Source organism: Micromonas pusilla (genome assembly GCF_000151265.4).
Source record: "Micromonas pusilla CCMP1545 genomic scaffold MICPUCscaffold_12, whole genome shotgun sequence".
In the NCBI taxonomy this organism is placed as follows: Eukaryota; Viridiplantae; Chlorophyta; class Mamiellophyceae; order Mamiellales; family Mamiellaceae; genus Micromonas; species Micromonas pusilla.
In genome coordinates this window covers 551579-572807 of record NW_003315893.1, presented here as the reverse complement: position 1 = coordinate 572807, position 21229 = coordinate 551579, and the positions used below count along the sequence as shown (strand labels likewise).

The 21229-nt window shown below is 69.7% G+C and overlaps 7 protein-coding genes across 7 annotated transcripts; 2 read left to right on the top strand and 5 right to left on the bottom strand.

Moving 5' to 3' along the window:
- Positions 1-444: 444 nt before the first annotated feature.
- MICPUCDRAFT_48578 (uncharacterized protein) lies at positions 445-6967 on the bottom strand (the record flags this gene model as incomplete). Its single annotated transcript, XM_003062358.1, has 6 exons — positions 445-1601; positions 1727-1895; positions 2124-2880; positions 3700-4143; positions 4305-4729; positions 4889-6967. 6 exons carry the CDS (start codon positions 6965-6967, stop codon positions 445-447), a joined length of 5031 nt encoding a protein of 1676 aa, XP_003062404.1.
- Positions 6968-7138: 171 nt separating this feature from the next.
- On the bottom strand, positions 7139-9881 carry MICPUCDRAFT_49719 (uncharacterized protein). The gene is made up of 5 exons (XM_003062357.1): positions 9794-9881; positions 9524-9628; positions 9250-9342; positions 8611-9043; positions 7139-8411 (listed from the first exon to the last, which is right to left on the bottom strand). Exons 1-5 carry the CDS (start codon positions 9839-9841, stop codon positions 7480-7482), a joined length of 1611 nt encoding a protein of 536 aa, XP_003062403.1. The 5' UTR covers positions 9842-9881; the 3' UTR covers positions 7139-7479.
- Positions 9882-10041: 160 nt separating this feature from the next.
- On the top strand, positions 10042-11004 carry MICPUCDRAFT_35904 (uncharacterized protein). Its single transcript, XM_003062597.1, has 2 exons — positions 10042-10113; positions 10323-11004. Exon 2 carries the CDS (start codon positions 10324-10326, stop codon positions 10693-10695), a length of 372 nt encoding a protein of 123 aa, XP_003062643.1. The 5' UTR covers positions 10042-10113; position 10323; the 3' UTR covers positions 10696-11004.
- Positions 11005-11078: 74 nt separating this feature from the next.
- On the bottom strand, positions 11079-11970 carry MICPUCDRAFT_68681 (uncharacterized protein; the record flags this gene model as incomplete). Its single annotated transcript, XM_003062356.1, has 2 exons — positions 11492-11970; positions 11079-11359 (listed from the first exon to the last, which is right to left on the bottom strand). Exons 1-2 carry the CDS (start codon positions 11955-11957, stop codon positions 11079-11081), a joined length of 747 nt encoding a protein of 248 aa, XP_003062402.1. The 5' UTR covers positions 11958-11970.
- Positions 11971-14872: 2902 nt separating this feature from the next.
- MICPUCDRAFT_52232 (uncharacterized protein) lies at positions 14873-16072 on the bottom strand (the record flags this gene model as incomplete). The annotated part of the gene is made up of 3 exons (XM_003062355.1): positions 14873-15150; positions 15368-15588; positions 15741-16072. 3 exons carry the CDS (start codon positions 16070-16072, stop codon positions 14873-14875), a joined length of 831 nt encoding a protein of 276 aa, XP_003062401.1.
- A 240-nt stretch (positions 16073-16312) lies between these two features.
- Positions 16313-19795, top strand: MICPUCDRAFT_52231 (uncharacterized protein; the record flags this gene model as incomplete). Its single annotated transcript, XM_003062596.1, has 1 exon — positions 16313-19795. The coding sequence occupies one exon, from the start codon at positions 16313-16315 to the stop codon at positions 19793-19795; it is 3483 nt and encodes a 1160-aa protein (XP_003062642.1).
- A 112-nt stretch (positions 19796-19907) lies between these two features.
- On the bottom strand, positions 19908-21183 carry MICPUCDRAFT_52230 (uncharacterized protein; the record flags this gene model as incomplete). Its single annotated transcript, XM_003062354.1, has 2 exons — positions 19908-20375; positions 20542-21183. The coding sequence occupies 2 exons, from the start codon at positions 21181-21183 to the stop codon at positions 19908-19910; spliced, it is 1110 nt and encodes a 369-aa protein (XP_003062400.1).
- Positions 21184-21229: the final 46 nt, after the last annotated feature.

The window sequence follows — 21229 nt, the reverse complement described above, 5'->3', positions numbered from 1 at the left end:
GGCATGGGGATGGGGATGGCGCCGCCGCCTCCGGGGATGATGACCGTGCCGCCGCCGCCGGGGATCGTGGGCGGACTCGGTGGCGTCGGCGCGCCGCCGCGGACGGGGACGCCGCCGGTGATGCAACGCGTGCCGCCGCCGCCGCCGCCGCCGCCGAAGTAGCCGTTAGCTTGTCGTTAGATACACCATCAGATGTGGTCTACAATACTACCTTCGTACGTCGTGAGAGTAACGCGCGCGTCGTTTCGGTTTCGGTTTCGTGTTACGTTTCGTTCGTGCGTGCTCGTGTTCGTATCTCAAAAGAGCGCCAAGCTGGCGGCGGCGCGGTGTTCTCTCTTTTTTTGGCTTTTACTTTTTCTCGTTCCTTCTCTCTTCTCGCGACGCGTCGCGGCTTCGTTCGTTCGTTCGTCCGTCCGTCCGTTCGTTCGTTCGTCTCTGCTCGCATCACGCCATCATCGGCGCGGGCGCGGGCGCCATCCCGTCCATCACGTCCTCGTCCGTCGCCTCCGCGATGAGGTCTCCCACGCGCGCGACCAAGTCCTCGCCCGCGGTCTGGATCGCCCCACCAACGTCGGTGAGCGTCGCCCGTTGCAGCAGCCGGCGGCGGCGGCGGCGCGCGGGCGCGGGCGCGGGCGCGGGCGTGGGAGCCATACCCGCGAGGTCGCCGTCGAGGTCGGGCATCTCGTAGTCGTCGAGATCGTACTGCTTGAGCGCGCGGCGGCGCGTCGGCGTCGGCGCGGGCGCGGGCGCCATCCCGTCCATCTCGCCCCACTCGTCGACCTCTTCCATCGGCGACTCCACGTCCACGTCGACCTGCTTCAGCGCGCGGCGGCGGCGCGTCATCATCTCGGGCGCCGGCGCGGGCGCGGGCGCCATCTCCATCTCGCCCCACTCGTCGGGCACCTCGGGCATCAGCATCTCCAGGTCCGCGTCCGCGTCGTCGAGCTGTTTCAGCGCGCGGCGGCGGGCCGCGGGCGCGGGCGCGTCGGCGGCGTCGGCGTCGTCGACGGTCTCGCGCACGTCCTCGACCATCTCGCCGACGGCGTCCACGATCTTCCGAACGTCGTCCTCGTCCGCGGTCTCGACGACGCGCTGGATCTCGTTCACCATCGCGCCGACGGATTCGAGCACGCCCTCGACGTCGACGCGGGCAGCCTGGAGCAGCGAACGGCCGCCGCCGCGTCCGCGGCGACCCGCCGCGGCTGGCGCCGCCGCGGGCGCCGCCGCCGTCCCCGCGTCGTCCTCGTCCTCGTCGACGTCGTCCTCGTCCTCGGTCCTCGCCGCGCGCCGCGTTTCCGCGATGGCGCGCGCGCGGTCGCGGATCGCCTTCACGCGCCGCTGTTGAAACTCGTCGAGCACGCCGTCGCCGTCGATGGGCAACAACACCGCGTCGATAAGGTGCACGAACCCGCCGCCGCACGTGGCGACGTCCGCGGTCAAAACCTTCGCCTCGCTGCCGATGCCCTTGATGAAGACGTTCCCCTCGTGCTCGTCCACGACGAGAGGCTCCGCGGCGGACGAGCCGCCGCCGGCGTCGTCGTCCACGACGTCGCCCGCGGCGAGGATGCGCGCGAGGCCGGTGTCGAGGTAGTTGTCGACGCCTGACCGCGCGGGGTGGAGTTCAAAGGCGTCAGAAGCGGAGTTGAAAGACATCGAGGGCGGGGATTGAAAGCGAGGTGTGGGCGGAGAAAAACGCCGGGGAAAGTCCTGAAGGATCGGCGTTCACCACGCCGACGCGGTCGTATGGGGACTAGTGCGCGAGACGAAGGGACGAAGGACGCGCCCGAGGCGCCGAGCTCGGCGAGCGTCGCCGCGTCGTAGGCGACGCCCGGGACGGCGTGGTAGGCGATGATGAGCGCTTTCAGGGAGACGTCGCCGAGCATCTCGTCGATGCCCTGCGCGCGATCGATCGGGGGAGAGGGTAAGGGGGGAGGGGTGAGGGTGAGCGAGAGAGAGGACGGAGAGGGAAAGGAGTCTTCCCCGCCCTTCCGCCGAAGAGAAGAGAAGCTGAGACTCGGAGAGGTTGAGGTCGATCCGAGAAATCCAAGGGAACGGATTTACGGAAGCCCTAAGAAGAAAGGACCGCGCGTTCGCCGCCGTCGCCGCGTCGCCGGAGGTCGCACCTTGGCGCGCTCCACGAAGCCGCCCCATCGCGTCAGCCCGTCGATCGCGTCGTTCGTCGGCGCGAAGAACGTGTCCGTCCGCGACGCGTCGTCCATCGCCGCGCGGATGTTCGGCAGCGACGCGAGCGCGTCGCGCAGCGCGCTCAGCTCGGGACGCGTCTCGACGACGTCGAGCACGGTGAGGCAGCCGTCCGCGGCGACCGCGGCGGACGCCGGCGCGGGCGCGGGCGCGAGCGCGGCGGCGTCGAGGACGTCGTCCTCGACGTCCGGCGCCTCGTACGACGCGTCGTATTCGTCGTCGTCCTGCAGGAGCCCGCGTCGTCCGACGACGGCGACGCCGCGGCCGTAGGTGGGCCGGCGAACGACCGTCGTGCGGCGAACGACCGTCGCGCCGCCCCAGCCGCGGTGGCGGCCGTAATACACGGCCGCGTCCGCGGCGAGGACGTCGCCGGCGAAGAGCGCGAGCGCGAGGAGCGCGGGCGCGACGCGCGAAACGGACGAGCGAGGCATCGCGAGAGGAGGGGAGGGACCGGAGGCGGCGGTTTCGTCGCGCGCGCGCGTGGGCGGGGGGGCGGCGGCGCGAGGGGAGAAGTGCGACGACGCTTCGCGGTGGCGCGCGATACGAAGCGGGAAACGTGCGGCGAAGGCGCGCTTTAAGAGGGCGCGCGGGCTACTATCGCGCTCTCCGAGATTCGGCCGCGTCCAAGGAAGGAAAGACGCGGACCGGCGCGGCGGATGCGGACCGGATTTTACCGGACTGGGACCGGACCGGACCGAAATCAGCTTTCCTCCTCCTCCTCCTCCTCTCCTTCCTCCTCCTCGCCCTCTTCGTCGTCGTCTCCCTCCTCCTCCTCCTCCTCGTCCGCTTCTTCCTCCTCGTCCTCCGCGACGGTCGTCTCCGCGGCGTCGGGCGGCTCGTCGTCGTCGCGCGTCGCGTCCTCGCCGTCGGCGTCGGCGTCGGCGTCGTCCTCCTCCTCGTCGTCGTCGTCGTCGTCGTCGTCGTCGTCGTCGTCGCCGTCTTCGTCGGCCCCGTCCTCTTCTCCCGCGCCGTCCTCGTCCTCGAGCTTCGGCCCTCCTCCGCCGCCGCCGACGGGCCTGTTCTCGAGCGCGTAGTAGTCGAACCTCGGGTCCGGCACCCTCTCCGCGGGCGGCGCGCCGTCGCCGTCGCCGTCGCCGCCGCCGTCGTCGCCGTCGCCGCCGCCGCCGCGCGCCGCCGCCGCGGCGCCGCGCGCCTCCGCCGCCGCGAGCGCTCTCTCCCGCAGCATCGTCCTGTAGCTCTGCCCTGGCGCGCGGCGCGGGGAGGCACTCATCAGCGTGTGCTCGCCCGGCGCGCGCGTCTCGTGCGCGCCGTGGAAGACGCCGTCGGGTACCGCCGGGTACCGCGTCGCCCGTCTCAGGGTCGTTCCATACAAAGCGAAGTCGGGGTGGAGTTGAAAGGCGTCAGATGGAGTTGAAAGGCGCCGAGGGCGGGGATTGAAAGCGAGAGGTGGGCGGAGAGATGCGCCGGGCAAAGTCCTTAAGGATCGGCGTTCACCACGCGAACGCGGTCGTATGGGAACCAGTGTATAGAACGCACCTCACGCGGCCGTCGCCGTCGAAATCAATCGCGCCGCCGTCGCCGTCGTCGTGGTCGTGGTCGTAGTCTCCCGGCGACGCCAGCGCCTCCCACGGGTCCCGCTCGTCGTCGTCGTCGCTGTATCGCACGGGGTCGTAGTCGACGTCGTACGAGGAGTGATTCTTCCCCGCGGCGCCGACGGGGCGCTCGTCCAGGGCGTAGTAATCGAACGCCGGGTCCGGCGGCGCGAGGAACCGGTACGCCGCTCGGTTCCGCGTCCTCGCCGCCGCCGCCGCCGCCGCCGCCGCGGAGTCTTTGTACCCGTACCCGGGGTAATGACTCGGCGGCCGCGCGTTCGCGGCTCTCTCTCGCCTTCTCGCGCGCGCGGCGTCGTCCGCGCGCCGCTCCGCGCGCCGCTCCGCGTGCGCCCGTTCGCGCTTGACCTGCGACACCCGGCTGCCGCGTCTGAGGGTCGAGGGTCCACACGAAGCGATGATATCGGGGTGGAGTTCAAAGGCGTCAGATGGAGTTGAAAGGCGTCGCGGTGTGGTGTCGGGATTGTGAGCGAGGGACCCTGGGCGGAGAGAAACGCGCGCCGGGAAAACTCCTCAAGGAACGGCGTTCACCGCGCGGACGAGTTCGTATGAGGACCGGCGTGAGATAAAACGCGCCTGAGCACGTGCGCGGGCGAACCCAGGCTCTCTTCAAACCCCGGACGCGGGAGGTCCGCGCGCGCGACGAGCTCCAGCTTCGCGCGCTCGCTGACGTGGGGCTTATGTCGCCTGGAGACCATCTCGGAGTACGCGCGCTGCCGCTCGGACTTCTCCCACGCGGCGTGTTCCTCGCGTCTTCGCCTCTCGCGCGCCGCGCCGTCGTCTCGCTCCGCGGCGCGTTGAAACTTTGACTTGTACGGCCCGCCGCCGCCGCGTCTTCCTCCGGGGTGGTTCGAGTTGGCGTTGGCGTTGGCGTTGGATATGCGCCCTCTTCGTAAGTCGATCCCGCCGAGGACGTGCCCGCGGTCCATGCCGCCGCCGAACGGGTCCCCGCGGTCCTTCGGCGACGGCGCAGGTTTGACCTCTCGGTACTCTCGCATCGCGTGCGGGGCAAACTCTGGCGCGTTTGTAAACTTTCTTCGCTCGCGGAGTTTCCGCTGGTACTCCATCTGGTTCTTCAGCTCGACGTTCTTGACGTAGTCGCGCTCCATTCGCACGTGCAGCGGCGTCCGCGCGCGTCGCGCGGGCGGCCGCGCGGCCGCGATCCTGCTCTGCTCGACTCTCCGCAGCATCTTTTTATTCTCCAGCCGAATCGCGCGGAGTTCCATCTCCTCCTCGCGTCCGCGCGCGTCGAACGCCTCCTGCCGGCGCTTCCGGAGTTCAATCTCCTGAAGCTCGCGCCTCAAGTCTTCCAGCCGCTGCCGCTCTTGTCGCAGCGCGCGCTCCTCGCGCTCGCGTCGCTCGCGCCGCCACCTGGCCTCTTGGTCGCGCAGGCGAAGCATCTCTCGCTCCCGCAGCGCCGTCTCCCTCTCTCGCGCGAGCTCCTGCTCCCGCTCGTCGCGGTGGTCGTCGCGGCGACTGCGGGCGACGCCGGCGCCGGCGCCGAAGCCGAAGGCGTCCCCGTCGTCGTCTTCCCCGTCGGATAAGAGCGACACGTCGACGCCCTTCCTCCGCCCGAACCCTCGCGAAGGCGGGCGGTACCCGCCCTGCGCGCCGCCCGCGCCCGGCGACGGCGACGCGAGCCGGAAGTCGTCGAACGATGGGAACGAAGAGCTCGACCGCTCGACGAGCTCCGTGTCCGGCGAGCGCGGCTTGAGACCGAGGCGTTCGAGCCTTCTCACCGCGGCGGACTTGCGCTTCGCCGCGGGCCGGGGCGCCGCCGGCGGCGGCGGCGGCGGCCGCCGCGCGTGGACGTACTCGCCCTCGCCGTACAGCTCGTCCGCGGTCGGTTCAGGCGATGAATCTTGGGCCCCGGGTTCGGGTTCGGGTTCCGGTTCATCGTCGTGACCGTGACCATGACCGCGAGCGTGACCGTCGTCTCTCGACGGTTTCACCGGGCTGGGGCGATACACGTTCCCGGCGGCGGCGGCGGGCGCCTTCGCGAGCCGCGCGCCGCCGAACGCGATGAAATCCTCCTCGTCCATCCCGCCGTCGAGGCCGTCGAGGCCGTCGTGGCTATCGTTCTCGTCGTCGTCGTCGTCGTCGTCGTAGATGCCGAGGTCGTCTTCGTCGTCTTCGTCGTCTTCATCGTCGTCGGGGTCGGGGTGATGGATGGTCAGGACGTCGGCGCCCGTGTCCGTGCGTCTGACGTCGTCGCCGCCGCGCGCGCCCGCGCCCCCCGAGACGCTCCCGGCGACGGACCCCTCGGCGTCGTCCGCGGCTTCGCGCGCGGCGCCTCCGTCGCGCGCGTCGTCGCCGCCGACTTCGCCCGTGGACTCGACTAAGGAGGCCGCGTCGTCGTCGTCGTCGCCGACGAGGGAATCGCGGAAAGAAGGTTCTTCTTCTTCTTCTTCTTCTTCTTCGTTTCGCTTTCGGGCGTCGTCGTCGTCGTCGTACGCGTCCGGGGCATCCTCCGCGCCGTCCGCGCCGCCCTGCGCCATCATGTCCCTCGCGGTCGTCATCGCCGTCCTCGTGAGCTCGTCGACGCCCTCCACGTCGTCGACGTTCATCCCCGCCGCGTCCATCGCTCTGTGCATCTCGTCTAACGCCCCGGTCAACTCCTCGTCGTCGCCCGCGTCGGAATCGTTCGACCGCGGGGAGATGCGCACGGCGTCGTCGTCGTCGTCGTCCGGCTCCGGCAGCGGCTCGAGATGCGCGGGGTCCGACCTCCTCGGCGCGGACTCCACCTCGCCGTCCTCCTCGTCGCCGTCCTCTTCCTCCTCCTCCGCCGTCTCCGCGGCGGCGTCCGCGACCCGCGCGACGAGCTCGGACGCGATGGCGTTCGCCGCGGACGACGACTCGTCCTCGTCGCGTGCCATCTCCGTCGTCGTCGCCTCCTCCTCCTCCTCCTCCTCGCGCTCGATGGCGGCGACCTCGTCCTCCACGAGCATCGTCACCGCGCCCGCGGCCTCCACGGCCTCCGGGTCGCGCCACCAGTCCTCCCCGTCCGGGTCCACGACGAGCTCCTCGCGCGTCGCCTCGAGCGCGACCACCTCGTCCACGAGCTCGAGGAGCGCGCGGACGCAGTACGCCTCGTCGTCGACGACGTTGCCGGGGAGGAGGTCGAACGCGGGGTCCCAGTCGGGCGGCATCGCGACGCACGGCGGCGATGGCTCGTTAGACTCGTCGTCCGCCATCGTTCGCTCCGCTCCGCCGCGGTGGTGGGACGCGCGAGGGGCGGCGGCGCGTCCCTCCGCGCGCGCGGGGGGGATGAATGAATTCCCATCCGTTGAGTAGCTCCGCTCGGTCAACATCGCTGCAGCGGCGGATCTAACAACGCTTTCTCTTCGTCGCCGCGCGCCGCGTTTGGAGTTGACCTCTCTCGTGGTGTATCGATGAACTACTACCGCGCCGTTCGCTCACGTCGCGCTCGCGATCTAAATCTCTCCTCCCCCTCCTCCTCCTCGGCGCCTCCTCGTCGCGTCCCTCCTCGCCCTCTCCCTTCCCTTCCCTCTCCCCGTCCCAAACAATGCGTCAGTCAGTCTTATTCAATCGCGCTCGCCGACAGCCGCGGAGACGAAAACGCGCGACTTGAACGACTGACTTTCGCCGGCGCGCGACAGACCCCGACTCCGACTTCGACGACTCTTCTCGCCGCCGTCGTCGTCGTCCGTCCGTCCGTCCGTCCGTCCGTCCATCGCCCGCTCAATCAATCGTACCTCCCCGCGGTGATGACGTCGTCGATCTTCAGGATCAACTTCACGACTTGCGTCGCGAGGAGCATCTGTTGCTGCTTCCCGATGAGCGTCTCGAACACGCCCTGCGTCTTCATGTCGTCCGTCCCCGTCTCCTTGCAGTCCACGCCGAGATGCGGGTTCTTCGTCTTCAACTGCGCGGACTTCACCTTCGCGACCGTCTCGATCGGGGGCAAACCGCTGTTCTCCGCGAGCGCCGTCGGCACCGCGTCTAGCGCCTCGGCGAACGCGCGCATGGCGTATTGCTCCACGCCCGGGACGCGATCCGCCGCCTCCTCGACGGCGATGCCGCAGGCAATCTCCGCCGAGCCGCCGCCGTACACGATGGCGTTCGATCGCACCAAGTTCCTCGCGACGCAGATGGCGTCGTGCAGCGACCGCTTCGTCTCGTCGATCATCATCTTGTTCCCGCCGCGCACGAACACCGTCACCGCCTTGCTCGCGGCGCAGTCCTCGATGACGATCATGCGGTCCTTCGTGGTTCCGAACGCCACCTCCTTCACGAGCCCCGCGGTCCCGAGCTTCTCCGGGGCGAGCTCTTGAAACCGCGGGACGATCCGACCGCCGGTCGCGATCGCGATGAGCTCGAGCTCGACGCCGCCGACCCAGCGAATCGCCGGCAGCTTCTCGTGCATCAACATGTGGTTCGCCTCGTCGTCGAAGCCCCACTGGCAAATCACGAGCGTCGCGCCGCTGTCTTTGCACTGCTTCACCATGTCCTTGAAGTACTTCTCCTCCTGCGCTCTCAGCTCTTCGTACTTCTCCACGGTGTCGATGTCGATCTTATGCTTCGTCTTCGGCTTCGGGGGCTCGAACGGGCAGGTGAGGATGGCGATCTTCGCGTCCTTGATCTCCTTGTCCATCTGCGGGTGCGAGATGTCCTTGTCTATGGGTCGAGGGTCCAGACGAAGCGACGTCGGGGTGGAGTTGGAAGGCGTCAGAAGCGGAGTTGAAAGGCGGGCGCCGAGGTGTGTCGGGATTGAAACCGTGGTGTGGGCGGAGAGATGCGCCGGGCAAAGTCCTTAAGGATCGGCGTTCACCACGCGAACGCGGTCGTATGGGGACCAGTGTGAGATAGAACGCGCCTAAGATGATCCCGTTCACCAGCACCGTGTCCTCGAGCTTCCCGCCGACTTTTCCCTCCACCTTGATCAGGTCGAGGTTGACGTCCTTCCTCTCCAGGTCCGCGACGGCCATGACCGCCTGCACGCAGATCTCCGCCATCTCCCGCTTGCATCTGTTCACGATCTTGGACGACAGCGTCGTCATGCACGTCCGCACCAGAGGCTCGATGTCGTCGGGGCTGAATTCAAACTTTTCGCTCACGCGCGAGAGCTCCGCGACGGCAACCTTCGCCGCCATCTCGTACCCCTCCGCGATCCGCAGCGGGTGGATCCCGCGGTCGAGCAACACCTCCGCCTGCTCGAGGAGCGACCCGGCGAGGACGACGACGCCGGTGGTGCCGTCGCCGATCTCGTAGTCCTGCGATTGCGACAGCTCCACGAGGAGCTTTCCGATCTGATGAGGGTCGGTCCGCGCGAAGCGGCGACGTCGGGGGTGGAGTTGAAAGGCGTCAGTTGAAGTCGAAAGGCGTCGCGGGCGGGCGTTGAAAGCGAGGGGTGGGCGGCGATATGCAACACACGCCGGGAAAAGAAACTCCTTAAGGATCGGCGTTCACCACGCGGACGGGGTCGTGTGGGGACCAGTGTGATGACAGAACGCGCCTGGTGCTCCACCTCCATCTCTTGAAGGATCGTCGCGCCGTCGTTCGTGATCGTGATCTCGCCGTCGCCGCTCTGGAGGATCTTGTCCATGCCCTGCGTCGATCGTCGTGGGGAGAGGGAGCGCGCGTGACGTGGTCAGACTCGCGCTCGGTGGCTTCGCGGCGGGACGCTCGCGGAGGGATCTGAGGCGGACGCGGGCGGGACGATCTCGGCGTTCGTTCGCGCGCGAGCTTTTTTTTTTTTCGAAAAACGACGGCGTTGAACGATCGCGCACCTTGGGGCCTAAGGACGATCGGAGCGTCCTCGCGACGGACTTCGCGGCTTGGATGTTGGCCTTCTGCGCCTCGATCCCGCGGACGCGCGTCTTCGCGCCTTGCTCCTGGGAGATCAGAGGAGAGAAGAGGACGAGGCGGGTCAGCGCGCGCGACGGATGACGGCAGGATGAAGAAAGATCGCGCGCGATCTTTTTAGTCTACGACGACGGCGCGGGAACGTCGAAACGCGGCGCGCGCGGGCGTCGCGTCGCGACGACGTCGCCACGAACCTTGATGATGATGAAGGGGCGGCCGAACTCATCGAATGCGAGACTCATCTCGTGCGGGCGACGAACCGACGCGGTCGATCGGGCGCGCGTTCGTTGTGGCGCTCGTCCGGTCAACACTCGCGACGTCAAGTTCTCGACGAACTGCCGAGAGCGGTCGGTCGCGAGATGCGACCGACCGCGAAACTTCGCATCGTCGCGTCGCCGGCATAAAGCGTCCACCGCGCGCCTCTCATCCCCCTTTCTTACCGTCAGTGACAGGTCCTACCAAGTGGGCGTCTGACTCGCGGTACACCAACAACACACCAAGCAAACTTCATAAGGTGCGCGTCGCGCGCTCCCCTCGCGTCGCGCTCGCGCGCGCGTTTCCGGCGCGGACGGGCGGAGAAAAAATCGAAAACCAAACCCTAGATGAGAGCTTTCTGGAGGGGGCGGCTCCGCCGTCGTCCACGGCGTCCCTCCGTCGTGGCCCCCATCATCACGCTGACGCCCTCCCCTCTCCGTCCTCCTCCTCCTCCTCCTCCTCCTCCAGAATGTCTGCTCCTTACAAGGCTCCCGGCGGCAAGGGCGAAGAGGGCGGCGAGGCCGCTCGCGTCCACCGCATCCGCATCACGCTCACCTCCAAGAACGTCGCGAACCTCGAGAAGGTCTGCGCGGATCTCATCCGCGGCGCGAAGGAGAAGCGCCTCAAGGTCAAGGGCCCCGTGCGCATGCCCACGAAGCGCCTCAAGCTCACGGTGCGCAAGTCCCCGTGCGGTGAAGGTACCAACACGTGGGATCGCTTCGAGCTGCGGATCCACAAGCGCCTCATCGACCTGCACTCGCCCGCGGACGTCGTGAAGCAGATCACGTCCATCTCCATCGAGCCGGGGGTCGAGGTCGAGGTCACGATCGTCGACGCGTAAGTGAGACGCCCGACGCGATCGAGTCCTTTCGATCCGATCCGATCGTCGCGGTGGGTGGTCGGTCGCGCAACGCTTCGCTCGTCGCGGAGAGCGCGGCGGCGAGGCGAAGATGAAAATCACAGATTTTCTCTCGTCTCGTCGTCTCTCGCCTCTCCGCGGACCGGCGGCGACGCGGCGACGCGTCGACGCTGTCGAAGCGTGGCGATGGGAGCGTGGTTCAAACCCCGCGGGCGCGCGCGCGCGCGGGCGCTGTTTATCATAGTCTCGTTGTCATGACACCTCAGCCGCCAGCCTTAACACGCACTCGTCATCTCAGCAGCACTCGCAGTCGAAGTCACGTCTGGCTGGGTCCGTCTCCACTGACGCTGACGACGCAAACTTCATCACTCGCCCGATACGGATGTCACCACCACCACATAGTCACCGCGCGGCTGACGCGCTCGTCCGGTGCTCGACGAGAGGTCACCGCGGACGATCGCGAGGTCGTCGTCGAGGCCTTCTCCCCCGCGATGACGTCGCGCGACGCGCGCGCGATGCGGTGACGCGCGGCCGTCCGACGCACCGCGAGACGCGCGATCTGAAAACGCGCAGGCGCCCTCGACGACGATGCGGACGGACTCGTGCGAGGCCTGCGGCGCGGTCTCCGCGTTCCGATGCTCGAAATGTGCGCCGCGCCCTCTTCGTCGTCCTCCTCCTCCTCCACCACCACCGCGTCGCCCCCTTCGCGTCGCCGTCGACGTCCCGAGCGTTCTCCTCACCCGTCCGCTCGCCCCCCGTCCGCGTGGACCCACCGCAGGCAAGCGCGCGAAATACTGCTCGCGCGCGTGCCAGCGTTCGCACTGGTCGTCGCATCGCCAGACGTGCGCGGACGCCCCGCCGCCGCCGCCGCCGGTTCCGACGCCGCCGAGCGCGGCGCCGGTGACGCGTCGCGTCGTCGGGATCCGAGACCTCATCGCCGAGTTCCGCGGAGACGCGACGACGACGACGACGACGACGGCGACGACGACGACGACGACGACGACGACGGCGGCGACGACGACGACGGCGACGGCGACGACGCCGGCTGCGCGTCCGCCGCCGCCGCGCGATGGAGGAACGGGAACGGGAGACGGCGACGCCGCGGAGCAGCAGAGCACGCCGCAGACGCGACGGCTGCGGGAGCTGCTGAGGGCGTCGGAGAATCTCTTCTCGAGGCTGCCAGAGCCGCTCTCACACATCCTGCCGACGAGAGGCGCGAGAGACGAGGATGCGGAGGCGCTCATTCCGCCGCTCCCGCCGCCGCAGCAGCCCCATCCTCCTCCTCCTCCTCCTCCTCCTCCTCCTCCCGCGGCGTCTTCGCCGCCGCCCGCGAGTCGCGAGGAGCGCGCGGCGATGTTCGCGGCGGCGCACGAGCGGAGGCTGCGAGCGCCGCAGACCTCCGCGCCGTCGCCGTCGCCGTCGCCGTCGCCGGCGCCGGCGCTGGCGTCCGCCCCGGCGCCCGCGTCGCCGCCGGCGCCTCGGCCGGCCACGCCGCCTCGATCGCCGCCGCCGCCGGCCGCCGCGCCGCCGCCGACCGCGTCGCCGCGCGCGCGACGCCAACGCAAGCCGAAGAGGACGCTCGCGGAGAGGATATCCGCGGCGGCGGCGAGGGTGAAGGCGTCGCTGGACCGGCTGCGGTCGCGGCGGACGCCGCCCGCGAACCGCGCGCCGCCGTCGCGGCCGACGACCCCGGGGCTGGCGAACGCGGCGACGGCAGCGGCGGCGGCGACGCCGCCGCCGCGCGCGGTGGTCCGCCCGCCGAGTCTGATTCAAACGCCGCCGCCGCTCCCGCCGCCGCCGCCGCCGCGCGTGCCGACGCCGCCGCCCGCGACGCCTGCGGAAGAGGAAACGTCGCGGGCACCACCGCTCGCGAAGCAGCCCCCGACCCCCGCGCGGCGTCTGCCGGACCCGGAAGCGACCGAGGCGTTCGACTTACCGAACGACGTCTTGGATGTCGTCATGCGAAAGCTCCCGCCGAAGGCGCTCGCCGCGGCGTCGGGGACGTGCCGCGCGTGGCGCGACGCGGGCGAGGCGAACGGGATGTGGGAGTCGCACTTGGACGAGGTGATCGGGATGTTGCCGGACGGAGGCGCGGAGGAGGAGGAGGATGAAACGGCCAAGGGGGGTGCGTTTTCGTTTGCGACGTCCCCGTCCCCGCCGCCGCCGCGGCCGTTCCGTCTGAACCGCGGCCGCGTCGCGCCGTCGCCGCCGCAGCCTCCTCCCGCGCCCCGCCGCGAGGCACCGGAGACGTCGGCGTCGCGCGCGCGGAGGCTCTTCAAACGCGCGGCGACGCTCCGAAAGCGCTGGTCCGATGGCCAGTACGCGCGCTGCGACTTGCGCAAGCACACGTGGTCGGTCGAGTGCTTAGGCGCGTTCTGATTCACACTGGTCCCCGTACGACCGCGTCGGCGCGGTGAACGCCGTTTCTTAAGGACTTTCTCTCCCGGCGCGCGTGTCTCTCCGCCCATCCCTCGGTTTCAATCCCGACACACCTCGACGCCTTTCAACTCCGCTTTGACGCCTTTGAACTCCACCCCGACGTTCGCTCGTGTGGACCCTCGACCCTCAGCGTCGACGCGCGTGCCCCGCGTCGGCGCCGTCGTGGTCAGCGGCGGCTGGGACGGCGCCGTGTACGCGTGGCGCAGGGACGAGATCGCGTCCAGGACCGCCCCCGGCGTGGGATGGGACCTCCTGCGAAGCTTCGAGGGCGCGCACGGCGCGTGGGTCGCGAGCGTCGCCGCGAGCTCGTCGCGCGTCGTCGCCGGGGACACGAACGGGCGAGTCACGTTGTGGGGGTACGACAAGTCGCGCCCGGCGCGGTCGTGGCGCCACGGCGGGTCCGTCACGAAGGTGTGCTTCGTCCCGTGCCGCCGCGAGACGCAGAAGACGAACGCGAAGACGCCGAGCGATAAGCGAGGGAAGAAGAGCAGCTCGAAGGTGTCGCCGCTGCCGCGGCGGCCGTATTCTCCCGCGTCGCACCCGTCGCCGCCGCCCGTCGATCGCCGCGACGACGACGGCGGCGACGGCGACGACGGCGGCGACGACGATGACGACGACGATTCGCTCGACGACTCGCGGATCGTCGCGTCCGCGTCCACGGACGCGGACGTGAAGCTCTGGGACGCGTCGACGGGCGCGCCGATCGCGGTTTTACGCGGGCACGTCGACGTGACGTGGCACGTCCGTCCGGTGTTCCCGCCGAATCGTCGGTCCGACGACGCGTTCATCTCGCTGCTGACCGCGTCCAGGGACGCGTCGCTGCGCCTGTGGAGAGTGCCCGTGCCACCGAAAGCGCCCGCGAAACGAAGAGGACGCACGATGGAGGAGGCGACGTGCGTCGGCGTGATGCGCGCGCACGCGGACGCGATTCTCGCGATGGACGTGTACGACGGCGGACGCGGACGCCGCGGCGGCGCGCGTGACGCGTCCAACGCGGACGTCTCCGCGCCGGCGTTGTGCGCCACCGCCGGCGCGGACGCCGTCATCATCGTGTGGGACGTGGAGAAAGCCGCGGCGATCGCCATCTTATCCGCGCACGAGGGCGGCATCCTATCCGCGACGTTCTGGTCGCGCGGCGGCGGTCGACGCGCGTCCTCCTCGTCGTCTTCGACCTCGCCTCTCCTTCCGCGGCTCGTCACGGGCGCCGCGGACGGATGCGTGCGTCTGTGGGAGATATCCCACGGCGGCGCGTGCCTCGCGGTGTTGAACGACCACTCCGCGCCGGTCACGGACGTGCGAGCGTTCGGTGCGGTGGTCGTGACCGTCGCCCCCGGCGACGGCGTCGTCGCCTATTATCACGACGACGCCGACGACGGAAAACACGCCGCGGGGAACGGACGCGACGGAGGGTTGACCGTCGCGTTCGCGCTCCTCGACGGCGCCGGGAACGAACCGAGCGCGTGCGTGCACGCGGACGGGGAGACGCTCGCGGTCGGCGCCAAGACGGGCGCGATCGCGGTTCTGGACTTTCGACCGTGGGGGGGGTCGTGACGATGACGGGGCGAGCCGCATGGATCGGTTTTGTGTTTAGTTACGTAGGTAGGGTTTTGTGTTTATCATAGGATTCATAGGATAGACGCGCGCGCCGTGAATAAGGCAGGCATCACGCACGACAGGCTAGCTAGATGCGCTCGCCGCCCGCCCGCCCGCCCGCGTCGCGTCACATGACGCGGACGCCGTCCTCCGCGACGTACGTCGTCCGCTCGCCCGTGACTTTGTCCCACACGTTTCTCTCAAACTTTTCCGGCGGCAGCGTCGACTTCCCCTCCAAGCCGCGCACAACGTACGTCCCCGCCGCGATCTCCTTCGCGTCGTGCGCGCTCCACCCGAGCACCACGAGCGGGCGGTCGTAGAACGCCTTGGTCGTGTCCGTCGCCCACGCCTCGTCGCACTCCACCGCCTCGCAGACGTTCCGCCACGCCGCGCCGTGCCCCGGGTCTGAGGGCGTTTGCCCACAGGAAGCGACGTCGGGGTGGAGTCGTGAGGCGTCAGGCGTGTGTGGAGTCGTGAGGCGTCGAGGCGCGTCGGGATCGAAACCGGGGGATGGTGGGCGGGGAGTGACGAACGAACGCCGGGAGAGAAAGTCCTTCTTAAGGAACGGCGTCCACCACGCGAACGCGGTCGTATGGGAACCAGTGTGACAACTAGAACGCACCCGACGGTCCGACGATGGCGTGCGCGATCTCGTGCCGCAGACACCCCAGCGCGTTGTCGAAGCTCGGGTCTAACATCAGGTACTTGGACAGGAAAATCTCCCCCAGCGAAGGCTCGTCGTCGCCAGCCCCCCACATGTACGTGATCCCGACGTACGACTTGGTGTTCGTCCACCCCAGTCGCCACTCGGTCGAGAGCCCGCATCGCGCGCGCTCGTGATCCCTGGAGTTCAAAGGCGTCAGTTGGCGTTGAAAGGCGTCGAGGGCGGGGAATGAAAGCGAGGGGTGGGCGGAGAGATGCGCCGGGCAAAGTCCTTAAGGATCGGCGTTCACAACGCGAACGCGGTCGTATGGGGACCAGTGTATAGAACGCACCACAGGTCGTTCGTCACGACCCATCGCGTCGCGAGGTCCCACGGCGACGCGTCCCATCGCGCGCGCAGCGACGCGAGGACGACCGCGTGGTCCGGGGGGTTCGTCACGACGCCGCTGCCGCCGCCGGGCCAGCTCGTCAGCGAGGACGAGGACGAGGACGAGGACGGGGACGACGCGCGCGCGGCGACCGCGCCGGCATCGCTCGATCGCGAGAGACGGGGCGCGGCGCGCGGACGCGCGCGGCGCGAGGCGACGTCGCGCGACGTCGCGGTAGTCGACCTCGCCGCCGCGGCGACGATCGCGCGCGGCGAGGACGACGCCGCCGTCGTCATCGTCCACGGCGTGCGGCGCGCGCGGACGCGCGCGTAGACTATCGATCTCGGCACCCGCTCCGTCTCGGACTTTCCGTTGGAGCTGGCCGGGCGACCGTTTCCCAATCCGCGGGGGACACCGCACCGCGCGCCGCACGCGCCACGACGACGACGACGCGCGCGCGTCGCTCGGTTCGTTCCGTCATGCCGCGACGACGCGAGTGATCGACCAAACCCGCGCGAAGAAGAGAGACGGGAAGGATGGCGGAGCGGGAGGCGACGACTCCGCGGGCGCGCGATTCCGTCGCCGTCGGGAAGGAAAACAACGACGACGACGACGACGACGTCGACGCGTTCGCGCGCGCCGGGAAGCGCCTCGACGACCAGGGCGGGGTCGCCGGCGACGGACTCCCGCACGCGATGCCGTCGCCGATGCGCAAGGCTGCGCTCGCGTCGCGTCGAAGGCGCGACGCGTTCACGGACCGCCTGCGGTCCAGGGCGGACGCCGTGAAGGCGCGACGGACGGCGCGCGAGGAAGAGATTCGACTCGAGGAGGAAGCGCGCGCGCGAATCGCGGCGGAGCGCGCGCCGCCGCCGCCGCCGCCGCCGATGCGCGCGAAGCCGCCGCCGCCGCCGCCGTCGCCGCCGTCGCCGTCGTCGTCGTCCGAGAGACCGACGCTCGTGGAGATGGCGACGCAGTGCGGTCTGTCGGACGACGACGACGACGAGAAGGCGCCGCGACGACGACGACGACGAACGGACCGGTCGTCGCCGTCCGCTTCGGAGCGCTCGAACTCGCCGAGCTCGAGCGGCGCGGCGTCGCCGCCGCCCGCGGCGCCGGTCGACCCGTTCGTGTCCATATTCGCGGCCGCGATGGCGCCGTCGGACGACGAGCGCGGGTCGGATTCGGACGCCGACGTCGACGCGTCGTCGTCGTCGTCGTCGTCGTCGTTCTCGCCGATCCCGCCGCTCCCGCCCCCGGCGCCGCGACGCACGGTCGTCCTCGACGAGCTCGCCGCCGCGGACGCGCTCTGGAACGCGTCGAGGTCGCGAACGACGGGGGGATACGAATCGACGCCCGCGTACGCGGCGCCGTTGAGAGCCGCCGCGAACGACGCGATCGCCGCGAACCCCGCCTTCGAATGGTCCTACCGCGCGGACCTCGCGGCGTTCGAGGAAGCGCGGCGCGCCGCGGACGCGGCGCTGCGGACGTCGAAGCACACGCTCGCGAGCGTCCGCGCGCCGCTGCCGAGACCGATGGCGCCGTACGAGTCCTTGCCGTTGAACATCGCGACGGAGAGGACGTATATGTTACGCGAGCGAGATTTCAAACCGTTGAAGCCGATGCCGGAGCCGCCCGCGGCGGTCAAGGCGAGGATGCTGATGAACGCGCGCGCGCTGCGCGACGTGCTGTGCGACGACAACGCCGATGAGAACGAGAACGAGAACGACTCCACCACACAGAGAAACGTTCGACGTTCGAGCGTTTCTCCACCGGTCGCGACGACAAATCGCCGCGCGCCGAGGCTCGAGGACGACGCGATGTCCGACGTCGTCGAGGAAGAGACGCCGCCGCGGCCGCGCGCGCCGGCGTCGTCGTACGCGAGAGACGTGCGCGCGAAGCACGCGCGGGCGGTCGACGACGCGACGCGTTCCAGAGCGCGAGCGAGAGGCGAAGACGACGGGAACGTCGGCATTCTCAGCGCGGTGACGGGCGTGTTGGACGAGCTCGACGCGAGACTCGCGGCGAGAGCCGCGGAGGCGGCGGCGCGCGAACGCGCCGCCGAGGAGGAACGCGAGGCCAAGGCGCGCGAGCGCGAGAGCGTCGTGCACGCCATCGCCGCCGCGCACGCGCGCGCGAAATCCTCGATGCACCCCGACGCGCTGACGCGCTTCGAGCGCGACGTCGAGGCGGCGTGCGAGGACGTCGCGCGCGAGATGATGACTTCGATGCGCTTCTGGCATCTTCGGCGATGCACCGCGGCGGCGACGCGCGTGCAGAAGCACTACCGCGGACGCTTGGGCCGACGCGAGGCGAGCGAGCGGAAGCGCATCATGACCGCCGGGCTCGCGTACATGAAGAACACGGTGTTGAAAGTGCGGTTCAGCGCTTGGGTCGTAAACGCGGACTACAACCGTCGGTCGAGGATTCTGCTCGAAGCCGCGGACGCGCGGCGGGTGTGGGGTCGACGGGCGAAAGTTCTCCTCGCGTGGCGCGAGCGCGTCGTCAAGGCGAAAGAATTCTACGACAGCGTCGAGCGTTTGTTCCGCGCGGTCGCGATGCGCGACGCCGCGCCGCTGCTGCGCGGGTGGCGCGAAGAAGCCGCCGCCGCGAAAAAGACGCGACTGTCCGTGTTGAACTTGATGCGAACGATTCAATTTCGCTGCGTCGGCGAGTGCTTCGCGATGTGGTCCGAGAACGCCGCCGCGGCGGTGCGCGCGCGCGTGTTGGACACGAAAGCGCACGCGAGGGCGCTCGCCGCCACCGCGGCTGCCATCGAGGACGCGACAGCGAAAGCGCACGCCGCGGACGACGCCGCGGAGCGAGCCGCGAACTTAGCCGCCGACGGGAAGTTTCACGAGGCGCAACTGATGGCGGAGAAGGCGTCCGCGTTCGCGTCGGAGTCCGCGCGCGCGGCGGACCTCGCGGAGGAGCGCGCGAAGGGCGCGGGCCCGGAGAACGGCGCGGCCGCGAAGCAGGCGTGGGACTTGATTAAAAACGTGCGGTCGATCGTTCAATCCGCGAAGGACGCGGCGGCGGGCGCGGCGTCGGGCGCGGAGCTGAAAGCCGCGGCGGATGCGTTTTTTAAACGCCACCTCGCGAGGCGTTTTTGGCTCGCGTGGGCCGGGTACACGGAGTGGCTGAAACCGCTTCGCTCGAAAGCGGGCAGGGCGCTGTCGATGTTCCGCAACAGCACGTTATCGCACGCGTGGTACAAGTGGCTCGATCTGTACAAGCGCGAGAAGGAGGAGCGAGAGACGACCGCCGTGCGCGCGTACATGGCCGCCTATCAGGCGCGTTCTAGTATCATCACACTGGTCCCCATACGACCGCGTTCGCGTGGTGAACGCCGATCCTTAAGGACTTTCGCCGGCGATTCTCTGCGCCCATCCCTCGGTTTCAATCCCGACACACCTCGACGCCTTTCAACTCCGCTTCTGACGCCTTTCAACTCCACCCCGACGTTCGCTCGTGTGGACAATCACCCTCAGGGACTGATCAAGAAGCACATCGCGCGTCCGATCAACGGCGGCGGGAGTGGAAGCGGCGGCGGCGCGATCGGGAGAGCGACGACCGTCGCGACGCCGAGCCGCGGGCGGTTCGGAGGGCGCGTCGCATCCGCGGGGGCGCCGTATCGGGGTCCACCGGCGGCGGCGGCGCCGCCGCCGCCGAAGACTAAAAAACCAACCGCCGCGAAGTCGTCCTTCGCCTTCGGCCGCGGGCCCGGATACGACGCGCCGACGACGGCGTCGAAGCTGAAGAAGGACCGCGAGACGAGGGACCGCGAGCCGTTCGGGATCGATCTCGGCGCGGGCGCGTTGTCGCGCGCGAGACGAGAGCCGAAGGCGGCGGCGACGGTTTCGGCGAAGACGAAGACGGCGACGACGGCGGTTTACCCCACGAAATCGAAACCGATTCCGAAACCGGCGCCGTCGAAGAAGCGACCGCCGGACGCGGGCGCGAAGGCGACGTCGTGGGTCGAGGGCGGCGTCGACGCGTGGGTCGCGTCCACGGCGAAGTGAGCGCGCGTAGCGAAGATGTACGAAGGTACTGTAGTCGTTCGGGTATGTAGTATTCATTCTTTTCTTGCGTAAAACGCGCGCGTCGTCGTCGTTTCGTCGTTCGTCCTCCTCGTCACGCCGTCTCCGCGTCGTCCACCAGACCGTGGAGCGCCAGAAAGTCGAGCGGGTGCTCGAGATCGTCGAGAGAGGCTGCTGCCTCCAGCCCGACGTCGAGCTCATACTCTACGATGAGCCGCGTCATCGCGTCCACGTTCCGCCGCAGCGTCGCGCGATCGCCGTACAGCGTCACCGTCGTCCGCGTCGCCGGCCGCGGGCAGCGTTTCTTCAACAACCACTCCACGACGTCGACGCGGCCGCGTCGCATCGCGCGCAGAAGCGCGTTTTCGTCCCAAGGACACCCCCGCGCGCGCGCCCACTCGAGCGTCTTCAGATGCCCCGCGTTCGCCGCGCGCGTCGTCGTCCACGCGTTCCACGGACACTCCGCGCTCACGCGTAAGAACTTGAGCGCCTCGAGCTTGCCCCCCGCGGCGGATGCGGCGCACGTGCTCTCGTCGACGACCGACCCGCGGCGAAGGAGCCACTGTGGGTCGAGCGAGGGTCCGTTTTACGAGGCGACGAATCGTCAGTCGAAGCCGAAAGGCGTCGCGGCGCATCGGGATTATTGAAAGAAGCGAGGGTTGGGCGGAGAGAAACGAACGAACGCCGTGAGATGAAGTCCTCGCCGACGCGGTCGCACGGGAACCAACGCGACAACTAGGACGCGCCGCGAGCGTGACGACGTCGCCGCCCTTCGCGGCGGCGGTGACGACGTCCATCTTCGTCACTCGGTCGCTCTCGATGTCGTCGACCCATCGCAGGACGTCCGGGTGCCCGCCCTCGGCGGCGTGCAACGCGAGCTGCCCGAGGCGATCGCCGTACCAGTAGTACGGCGGCGGTTCGATCCCCGCCGCCGGCGCGGGCGCGGGCGGGGGAATCGCGACGACGTTCGCGGGGTGGACGGGCACGTGTAGGAGGGCTACGTCCGCGCCCGCGAGCGCCGTTGTCGCGTTCGCGGGGTGTGCGGGCGCGTGTAGGAGGGCTACCTCCGGGTGTGCGGGCGCGTGTAGGAGGACACCCTCCGCGCCCTCCATCAGCGCCGCTATCCCCGGCGGCGGCGGCGGCGGCGGCCCCGGCGCGGGGAGCCACGCGCTCGACACGTCCCCTCGCGCGCGCTCTCTCTCGCGCTCGTGCAGCCACGTCAGCACGTGCACGTGCCCGCCGCGCGCCGCTTGGAACCACGCGCGCGGGGGCGGTCGCACGCCGTTATCGCGGACGCACCACTCGAGCGCGCGCACGCGGCCGGCGGCGGCGGCGGCGACGGCGGCGTCTTCGTGCGGCGGCGACCCCATCGCCTTCTTGAGTGAGGGTCGGGGTGGAGTTCAAAGGCGTCAGAAG